Raw genomic sequence first — 11,574 nt, 5'->3', positions numbered from 1 at the left:
GCTTTGTCTCTGGCCCTCAGCAGCCTGAGGACATCCCCTGTCAGCCATGGCTTCCAGTTAGCCCGAGTGATGATGTCTTTTGTGTGGGTCACATCATTGATGCACTTGGTGATGTAAGAGGTTACAGTGTCTGTATACTTCTCTATGTCTGTCCGGTTGTTGTAAGTGGCTGCCTGCTTAAACATTTCCCAGTCTGTTGTGTCAAAGCAGTCTTGAAGAGCATCGGAGGCTCCCTCAGGCCACACTTTTACCTGCTTACGAACCGGTTTGTTCGCTTTTACCCTTTGTCTGTATGCGGGCATTAGCATAACAGTGATATATATGGTCTGAAAGTTCAATGTGGGGGAGGGGGGTGGCTTTGTATGCTCCTTTGTGTGTAGTGTAGACCAGGTCCAGGATGTTATCTCCTCTTGTTGGAAAATCAACATGCTGGTGTAGCTTTGGAAGTACAGTTTTAAGATCAGCATGGTTAAAATCTCCAGTGAAGATGGTGAAACCGTCTGGGTGTGCCGTCTGTTGTTCACTGACAGCCTGGTACAGTTCACTAAGAGCCGCGTTCTTATCGCTGTTGTTGTTGGTAGGCGGGATGTATACTGCAACTAGCAGAATCGCAGTAATTTCCCTTGGCAGGTAAAAAGGACGGCACTTTATGATCATAAACTCTGCCAGTGGTGAGCAGTGTTTGCATACTACTACAGTGTCCCGGCACCATTCGTCACGGATGTTAGCTGCATTACATAATGCAGCTAACATTAGCCTACATGCTGCAACACAGGTATGAATATTATGTTCTAGTGAGTGTCCAAAGAGGTGAAAGCCACTTTAAATCGGGTCACATTATTGACTGTTGTGTCTGAGAGTCAGCTTGTGGGTTTTGTAAGGGCCAGCACGAGGGACAAGACCTACAAAGTTGTGGTGAGTTAAGCAGGGAGGTTGGTAACGTTAATGCTGCTAGTTAACATTAGCTAGGCTACTGTATGATTCATATCAATCATTAACCTAGGAATACTTCTTTGTGCATTTAATGAACATTTTGTGTAATAATTCACGGCAAATTAATAAACTGAATATGGTGGTCCAAGAGCAGACTATGCACCGGTCCATGCATCAGCCCGACTGAGCAGTGATGACAGCATAGGATGACGGTCAGGTACGAAGCAATGCACCATGTTGCTAACGTTAACGTTATAAAATACACAATCATAAATATAAAATTCAATATCAAAACACTATTATTTACACGATTACTTGTCTTGTACCTTTGACTTTTTTTGGATTTTCTCTTTGTTTTTTCACTCGAAATGATATGTTGTATGCTTATGAGTTATGCTGTAGCTGGTTAGCCTAAGACATGCTGTAAAACTCTTTAGATACAGATTTTTCCAAAACGTCAATGGGACAAATGAATGGGAATCTTACTTCCGGCACCTAACCGCATTTCGGCTGTGGGCGGGACTGTGATGCTCTATTGAGTTTTTCTCATTTTCCAGTAGAAACATCTCAGCCTATGTAGCACCTATGTACACCAAACTAATTTGCATAATTAAACATTCGAATTTCAAAAACTTGTAATACATTTTTTGTTCACACTTGTGTAAGTAATCAACTGAGGAAGTTTCATGGTGATGTCTATTATTTTAAATTTTTACCCTATTCACCTGTAGTGTCTCGCCTTAATCCAATTAGTAAATCAAAACCAAAATAATGCAAGTAAAGACTATGTTAAGTCTCATTGACGCCTCTATAAGGAAAATGCGATTTCGGTTTGTAAAATATATGCCATCCTTGTGTAACCCAGACTAAAAGGTACAGTCACGGATTCACAAGGGGGTAGAGGATGTGATATTTTTGACCTGATACATTTGCCTAAATAAAAGGCCTTAAATTGTCAGTATTTTGGCTTTGGTTCTCTTTTGACGCTTCAAGGTAGATCTTACCTTTGTTCAGGACCAAGGTCAGGGATCGTGGGCTCAAAAAGGTTGGTGACCACTGCTCTAGATGTTACATTTCAATAGTTTTGGTAGGACACTGTTATTCAAAAGTCAATACACTGTAGGTAATGAAAATGCTTTATTTAAAATTACCTTAACTGGGATAATCCACAGACTTTGCCTCTGCTTCATTGGGCTCCATTTGTTTCAGAAGACAATATCAATGTAAAGTTAGAGTCCTTTCAGGTAAGAGAAAATAGTTGATTCTTGTGATGTGCCTTCCAACAGTACATTCATCCCATTTCATGTCATGATTATAATGAAATTCAAGACCAGTGCATCATGATTGTCAGTCAAGACAAGTCAAGACAACTTACATACTATTCATAATTCCAGCAATAACAGCTACATAAGTCAAAATAAAAGTTTAAAAATAACACAAAATATAAGGAAAGAAAATGTTGGCTCACACCTTGCCAGTTGAATACAACTTAACATTACAGCCAATTGAATCAAAAAACACAGAACAAATGAGCTTACACATAGCATCACCAGTGTTAATGACAATGAAAAAGTGGTCTGACGTAAATACTTTAACTTATACAAAAGGAACAGTGAAGAGAATTGTAATAGTATAGTGGACTAGCCCATTGGACTACATATAAAAATAAACTATGCATAGTTTGTGAGGTTGTCCGAAAGCAGAATGGTGGTCTTAAAAACATGTCAATGAGTGCTTTGTCTGATCTTAGAGGTCTGTTGTTAGTAGTCCCATGGGCTTGTGGTCATCATCCTTGGGTTGAGGGGCTAGATAGCTGCAAAAAGACAACATTTTTTGTAGTCAGCTGCAAATACCACAATCAGAATTGGGACATGCCAGGCTACACCACCTCACCTAAAACATGGCAAATATATTCCTACGAGACTACAGTGGGGCTAATGGGCCCCAGTATAAAAGATTGTGCAAAACAATTTGATAGTGGAGTGTGCATGCCAGAGGGGAGGAAATTAATTGATTTAGACAGAATCAGGGGAAAGAAATGGCTTATGGGGCCCACAAAATATTAACATTTGCATAAAATAAGTTTCTAAAATGTGTACTACTATTTCATTGTTCTGCAGGTGAAATTTTGAGTTAAAATTCCAACGGTCTAAATAACCACCTTGGTAGTTCTAGTAGTTTTGAAATTCTTGGCAATTCTAGTGTCTAGTATCAAAGCTTTAGAGCACAGCATTTAAATCACAGCATAAAGGAAAGGGTTGAAACCCTCAGTATGCTTGGGCAGCTATGCTGCTTGGCCAGTTCAAAGGCACACTTGCAACTGCCAAAAGTCTTAACCCATCTCTAATCTTTGCTAGCTAGAAAGTTAGCAAAAATAAAGATAGATAGCAACAACTAAAAAAACAAAGATCTTCGATTACTAACCAAGATAGAGCAACGTATGAACGCTGCTCAGTCCTGCACATTCTCTTGGGGATCAATAAAGTATCTATCTATCTATCTATGCCAGCTTTGTATATAGTTTGGTTACCTAGCAACGGAGGCTTAAAGACGACAAGTGGGTGCGTTCGCAAAACATAGGCGAACGTTCGCAATCGATTTGAAACATGTTTCAGTTTGCCTTGAACAGAGGCGAACATTCATGGTCTGTTGCTGCATTAATTAAACACCACTTTGCCATCAGAAACATATTTGTGAAAAGCATAGCTGGTACGATATAGAACATTATCGGAATATAGAATCAATATGAACATTTTCTTCAATAATACAGATAGGACTGTAGCTCACTACTTATAAGGTCACTCTATGATGCAGGAGACCGAGGTTTGATTCCTGCTCGCTGCAGCAATTTTGAAAGTGCATTTCTCACAGCTAAACCAAGCTAGATAGATACAGTAGAAATATAGAGATAGAAGGTCGGGCTTGTGGAGCTATAGGCTGCAAAATTTACTACAAATAGGTAAGAAAGCGTATTAGTTATCCACCTCTTTGTCTTATACACCATTAACAAGCATTAACAAGCTGCTTGTTAACACTTACAACTGTTAACAAATATGCTTGTAAGTAACTTAAAAGGCTGCTTATTAACACTTACACGCTGCATGTTAACAGTTAGTTAATGTTATTAACTAACTGTTAGTAATGAAGTTAACTGCTTATAATGCACTGTTAATACCTAATCAGCACATGTTATTCTAAAGTGTTACCAAAATTATTTAGGCGCACTGGTGCGAATGACCTCTAACCAAGTCAATGTTTGTCTACAAAATACACCATTGCGTAACATTACTGGGTGCGAACCATAAAATCACGTCGCCAATGCAGCATAAAAACTACACCTCCCATCAACGTTAGCAGTTTCGCGTTGTGACTCGCTAGTTGCTTCTATTAAATTCAAGGGTGCGCGCAGAAAAAGCGGAAAGTTAGACTAGCCAGCCAAGATGCAAAGTAGAACTTATTTATTCAATCCACCGAATTCATCGGATATATGAGGAACAGGATGAGATTCTGAGAATGCAGTGAGAGAAGGAAAAGGTATGCCTTTTAGCCCAGTTTTCGTATTGGCTGCAATATGCAAAATATAGCTGTAGCGAACAGGCACAAAAGTAGCCTCCCGTACTCCAGTTTTTTTCAAAGGTAGAACACTACAGACAACTCGAGGCTTCCATGCATGCTTGTTTGTTTTACACCAAATACAAGCTGAAGTGCAAAACGAAAGTATGCATACCATTTGCCTACTGCCCCCATCAATGCAGATATTTCAAATAAATATAAATATCATTGATTAGACTGTTGGGTTTTGAGGAAGAGAAAATTCACGGTTTATAGTATTGGGCAGTATGCAGTCAGATAGGTCACCATGGGCATATTTGGATTAGCTACAGGTGGATTCACAAATAAATAAATTGGCCTAGGGACCTACATTTGGCAGGATAGCCTACTTCATATACAGGCTAAAAGCAAATATGGCAATGCATTATATTATTTTACATTAACAAAATGTAGAAAAATAGAACAGACTGAAAATAAAGTAGGCACTGATGTTCTTTAAAATCTTGTTTTCTCTAAATGCACTGGCATGTTTAACTGTTCGCTTCAATGTAAAGTTGCATTATGTGTAAGTTAAGTACAGAACTGACCCCCAGATTTTTAAGTGCTCCTGGATTTTTTTTTTTAGGGTAGAGCCCTGCTTGAAACACAATTGAGGCCTGAAGCCTTAAAGTACATGACTATAGAGTAAAATATGGATTTTTCACAAATTTGTTTGTGTTGGAATACCTATGCGTTAAGCTCAGAATCATTTTTAGAAAACAGCCACAGTAGCAGCTTCATGTGTAAAAGTAATCCCTTTTCTTTGATTCTATGACAGTCACTGCCATGCAAATGTAATACTAAATAAAACTAAAATCTCCAGAAGCCATCATTTGACACCAAGCTTTCATTTGACACCAAGATTATTCTTCTACTCAAAGGGGTTCTTGTGTAGTAAGATTTTTATTATCAAGTATAAGTATAAGTATAATATATACACTTTTGATCCCGTGAGGGAAATTTGGTCTCTGCATTTATCCCAATCCGTGAATTAGTGAAACACACTCAGCACACAGTGAACACACAGTGAGGTAAAGCATCCACTAATCCCGGCGCAGTGAGCTGCCTGCAACAACAGCGGCGCTTGGGGAGCAGTGAGGGGTTAGGTGCCTTGCTCAAGGGCACTTCAGCCGTGCCTACTGGTCGGGGATCGAATCGGCAACCCTCCGGTTACAAGTGCCGAAGCGCTAACCAGTAGGCCACGGCTGCCCCCTCAAATCAGTAGGCATTAGTGCATTTCCCATTAAAATGTAGCTACGAAACCTTTTTCCTCATTGCATGATGTTTGAGGGGTGTTCTTGTAGGACTCTTACGGTGAAATCGCATGTCAGCAGACTCGTATGATATCTCCAGAATCGTATGGAATTTTTCAAAAATTCCCTTTTTTCTTCTTAGGTGCCCCAGCCAGTTGCGCCACAGCCAGGGCGTAAATTATGTTTAATTTAAAACTGTTTACATTGTCCTGACTCTCCCTTATGGTAGGCTAGTTGTGAACAACAGGCATGCACAAGATACTAGTGTTGCACGGTGCACCAATACTACAAAAGTATCGCAATACCCTGGAATTAAAAATGTCATGATGCCTAATTTTATTAGTATCGATACTTTTGAGAATGACCGTGTTCTTTTTAAGTAATATGCGTGTGCACAAGGCATGGTTCTAGCGCCTCCTCCCCTAACCTGTGGCTGCGCGTCTTTTCTCCTCACACACGTAAGCGCAGCTGTTGTGCTATAAACAGCGAGACATGGCTGCTAGTTCAAGTGATTCTATGGTAACACATAATAATAGGCTAATATCAAGTTGATTTGCTCACTTGCATCTCTCAAGTTTGTGTTGCTAACCTACCTACAGTAGGCTGTGGGATTTTGGTCATTTAGGCCTACTATTTGGTTTTAATGTAATTTAGAAATAGGCTGGCAAACTTTTACATCTGAAGAGAGATCCTTGCTAACTATCCCGCTAGCTCAGATCACGTCTGTCAATAGTGCTCACTAAAATCATTAATGAACATTGCAAGACACTTACAGTGGGCATCGCTTTCAAATGACCACTTCAGTCACGCATTACGAGGCGTGAAGCTGCGTGAAGCTTTAGTACCACTTTCAGCCACTGTGCGTCGCTCTGCCACTGTACATCGCTCTGCCTGCCGACCCAAATATTGTTTTTTTCCCCCTTTTAGTCCGACCGACTTGCCGGTTGTAAACTTGCGTTAAGACCGACCGTTTTTTTTTTACTCTAAACAACCAATACAAATAAAATACTATTTATTTTAGTAGGCCTAAGTATTGTGAATATAAATTGCCTACATACAAACGTAGGGTCTCTTAAATAAAACCCTGTGGCGTCATCTCTACACCATTGGTTTACGCATGTTAGACTATGGCCTATACGCTTCGTTTCATTAACACAAACATCTCGACTCAACGCTGATTACTTGGCACAAAGCTCTGGAAGAACTGTACCCAGATCTTTTCCCATTCTTTCTCCCCTCTAGTCTAATGGTGACCGTGTTGAAGAATTGAAATTGGTTGTGGTCTATTCAGCATTTCTCAAAATATGGGCTTAACCCAGATTCGAACTCTTGGACATGGGACTGATAACTGCTGCGTAACGGCGGCTGTCATCAGCCGGCCTTAACGCACTGCGCCACAGAATTGACGGCGTGGGTGAATAGGGATAAATAACAATAGAGTACACAACTGTTTCACCAGCACATTTAAATGACTTGACTAAAACCGTGCATAACTGGAGGTACACCTGTTATCTGAGCAGTCTGTATGCCCTCATTTTGCGAATGCGAGGACGATATGAGTCTGTTGCATAGATGTCCGAGTCACGCATAATGTTTGAAAACCACTGGCTCGTAATCACAATAATTTAACACACGACAGTTGGATACTTCATCATGTTCCCATGCCTACATTTTGGTGAGTAGCATAGAGATCGTTAAAACAATAAAGTATGGCTCTCCGTTTGGGACATCGAAAACTTGTATTTTTAATAGGGTAGGCTACCGTCGGAGATGCTAACTTGCAAAGGCCTCGGGATAACACGTTATCTCCACCATCATCAGTCAATGCCCCCTTGATCAAAGTGGGGAATGAAAGAAAAAGTTTGAGAACCACTGGCTTAACAAGTTACCTGCAGTCCAGAACACACAGAATATTGCAACAGAAAGTTGCCTTTATAATAGACTACTATTTGTTCCAACAGCATTCAAACAAAGCCTTTATGAAAGTGAAAAAAAAAAACAAAGCCTTTATAAAAGTGAAAAAAATATTAAAAATCCATAAGAAGTAAAATAAAATACTGTTACTGTAGTAACTGTATCCCAAGCTTCAGCTTCCTACGTCTGTGACAGGCACACGTGACACCGCTAAATTTTCAGCTTGTTTATACCCCACACTGAACGCGTAAGACCGCTAGCTAGGCCCATCACTGTGGGGTGCGGTAGCCTACTCTCTGGGATTTAAGTCAAGCAATATAACCATACAAATGTTTCAAAATGAGTAATTTCGGCTTTGTCTGAACTGGCCATTGTAGGCTACGTGAAAAATAAACAAGTAGGCCTATCCCCTGTCCAATGATATCGGCAAATGTTTGTTTTCCAAAGTAAGAATTTCACTTCACCATGCACCTTCGACAATGAATAGCTCATTACACTTATGTTACTGTTGAACGTAGGCCTAACTGGTATCATTACAAACATTATTCTGTGTCCTAAAAACTGGCATTTTATGGCATTGTCTCATGTAAGGTCGTTGCAAAATCTAGAGAAATGTGTGAGGTGGTCAGCGGGAGACAATTGAGACACACATTGGATTGTGTTATTACCTGAACATTCCACACTATCCACAGCTGTGGTATCGGGGGCAGGAGGATTACTGTTAACGCAGGCTTTATATAAAATTCTTCAACATTAGGCCTGCCTCGAATGCAGGCTTGCCCAAAATAAAGGCCTGTGTTTTGCGCAGCCTACAGTAAGTAGGTTAAATAACAGACCCGCCACAATGTGCGGTACGATTATGTTTTACGAGCAAGATGTTTTTGGTGCCCTACGCGCACTGCATGTTCTTAAATAACAATGATCATAGCTTAATATTCGACCATTATTTTGTGTAAATGGGCTATGCATTGGGTTAGACACCAGGGGCCATATTCACAAAGCCTTTTATCTTACCACTAGGAGTAGGCTACTCCTAAATAGCAATAAAAGATTTTAGCTAGGAGTTTCTCTTATTAAGTTATTCACAAAGCCTTTCAGACCTACTCTTAGTAAGGAAAAATAACAACTCCTGAACAGATTCTGGAGCTGAGCGCTCTAGAATCTTTGACTAAGAGTGAGTGAGTCTTCGTTGCTATGGATTACGTTATTACTCATACATGAGCTTGACTGAAGTGACCACCTTGATTGGCTGATGATTGTAACGCGGGAATGATTCCAAACACCTCCCTTACGATGAGTGGCAGGTGACAGGTCTGAGAATGCGTGCGCTACACAAGGACGGAAGATGATGAATAACTGAATAAAAAGGCCTAGCCTAAATGAATCAAGAGTAAGGCAAAACAAATAGCCTAGTAGCCTAATGAAACATACGGATTGATGTAGTATCATTGTAACATTATTAAATTAATCTGTTACTATGCCTATGCCTACTTTTGCAAAAGAGAACATTTTAATTTGATTCACAATAATGTTACATTTAATTTACATGTTGACAATGAGTAGCCTAGTTGGTTGTTGTTGGTGGCGTTATTGCATGTTAGTTATGCCTACAATGCAAAATTGCTTCCTCACGATTGGAAGCTCCTGTAGCCGCATAGGATTTCAAAACAGGCGAAATGCCACAAAACCGGTTTGTGAATAGGTCTGTGAGTTAGGAGTCCTCTTGACTTCTTTTAAGTTGTCACAGCTGGTGGGAAGGTGTGATTTGTTGGGGGCAGGGCCGGATTAACTGGGCACAAATGTCTGATGGCCCCCCCTGCCCCCCAGTCAACGTGAATCGGGTGGTCAGTTAATAGGCCTATATCGTGAAGATTTTTCTTGCCAACTAAGGCACGAGCGCATCTGTGAGGCCAAGCCTCACCAAGTAGCTCGTTTGTTTACAACTAACATTACATTTAATTAAACTGCTTATAGGCTATGCCGAAATAGTTTTCAACATTTTGAATATTAGTGTCGGGTGAATTAGGAAATGTTCTCAAAGTAGCCTTATGGCTGAAAGCTGCTTGGGATCCCCCCCTGTCAAGCAAACCATACAAACGCGCGCACTCATTGTTTCAAAAGGAGTAATTTCGGCTTTGTCAGAACTGAGCTGTGGACGACACGGCATGGCACGCCCAATTGAAAATAAATTAAAGCAACGCAACACAACACAGACCCCGCTTCTCTCGTGTCAGTCACTGACATGAACGAAACACAGAATCCGCTTCTCTCACGGCAGTCACTGACAGTAGCCTAGAATAAATGCATGGGGAAAAAAACTTCCCCATGACAAAGACATCGTAAAACAGTGAAAGTTAATATTTTGTCACTATAACATACATCTGTCCTTTGTCAAATGTGTTATGTTCCAAGTAGCCTAGTGCGTAATTCTGCTTCATAAAGTTGAACAAATACATTTGCTTATTTCACAGAAAAATATAAATAGCCAGTTAGGGTCTACAGTGCAGAGTTGGTAAGTTATGGTAGGCCAACTTGGAGTGAACATACAAACAGGGGAAATTCTTTTTCTAGTAGCTGAGTAGCCTCAGGTGCGCACGTGACATAAGGCCGAACATGCAAGCCAATGAATCGTGCTCTCACGGCAATCACGCCGTTAAACTTAAATAGGTTAACATCACTCTAAGTTCGCCTTCAAGCAAGGAAAACGATGATTTGAAGACATCTGTTTTGTTGGAAGGGCAAGGGGTAGCAACAGGGCAACACAGAGACAGGCCCGATTGCAGGGCTGTTATGAGAGTATTAAAATATGGGATATTCTACGGGAAAACATTAAAGCGGCAAGACAGCGGGGGAAGTTAAAATACGTGAGAAACACAGAAAAAGTCGGCATGCATTGTTTCGGCCCCCGTGCACAGGGATTATTTGTCATATTATTAATCACATATGATTATTTGTGAAATTGTGCAAACAGGCGCAACACATTTGAAAAGGAAGGACTGGTAGCATGCAAGCTCACGGGAGATTGATTTAAGAACGTTATCACAGTGTGTGGCTGTGGCGCAAAGCAGCGCGGGCGGAAGACAGCGACAATTGGCAGGGGAGGGTCATGTCTTTTTTAACAATTCTGTCGGAGGGTCATTGAACAATTTCTAGCAGGCAAGGGAGGGTCATGCAACATTTGACTGAAGCACTCAAAATTCCTCTGGTGGCCCCTTCAAAAAATAACGAACAGTCCCTAGATTGCGGCTGTGCTATATGTCTTGGTTCATGTCTGTTAACAACTCATTGCCGTCAAACGCGTAGCCTATCTCGCGGTTGCATCCATTACAAACAAACATGCAATGTGAACGTCTGGGATTTGGAAGAGCACTAAATGCTCTACTGAATAAGCACGAAGTCAAACCTTTAAATGAAAAACACTCTTTAATAATCAAAAAAATAAACCGCTAATGAAGTAAACTTGTGACCATCAAAAACCGTTTATCGCCTGTAACTCCGTGATAACAGGACATAACAGGAAGGTATTTGGCTAAGCAACGGAGGTTAATATGCTCTATATTTTGTCCAAATTATGTCTGTCTATCATCGTTAAACTCGGAGAAAACCAGAATGTTTAATTTGTCCTGCGTTTCTTCTACGGCTGCAAATGGGATTCACTCGCAGTTAACCAAATATTTCTTTATTAGGGCAGGGCATGCTTTCTGGCAATTAAATTATTTCTAAACCAGCCTGCTAAAGTCTGTAGTGAAGTCTGTGTAGTCTGAAGTCTGTGTTTTCCAGGCTCCATTTGTTTTTACGAGACACCCTGCTCACTTGAGCCATCTACCGGATGTTTGGTTTGTTGCAGCGTCTCACTGGAAAAATACAAATTAAAGTTGCGTGA

General features: G+C 40.5%; 1 protein-coding gene across 2 annotated transcripts in view; it reads right to left on the bottom strand.

The window, feature by feature from the left end:
- Positions 1-2,051: 2,051 nt before the first annotated feature.
- Positions 2,052-11,574, bottom strand: part of epb41l5 (erythrocyte membrane protein band 4.1 like 5) — a 276,656-nt gene continuing 267,133 nt past the window's right edge. For both annotated transcript variants that reach the window (XM_048239962.1, XM_048239965.1), the window contains one exon: positions 2,052-2,746. In XM_048239962.1, coding sequence (XP_048095919.1) covers positions 2,680-2,746 — 67 coding nt within the window. In that variant the 3' untranslated portion in view covers positions 2,052-2,679. The remainder of the gene's footprint in view (positions 2,747-11,574) is intronic.

The sequence above is a fragment of the Alosa alosa genome, chromosome 3, assembly GCF_017589495.1.
Source record: "Alosa alosa isolate M-15738 ecotype Scorff River chromosome 3, AALO_Geno_1.1, whole genome shotgun sequence".
NCBI classification, from domain to species: domain Eukaryota; kingdom Metazoa; phylum Chordata; class Actinopteri; order Clupeiformes; family Clupeidae; genus Alosa; species Alosa alosa.
The sequence above is the reverse complement of the archived record's forward strand: the minus strand, read 5'-3'. Positions and strand labels throughout refer to the sequence as shown.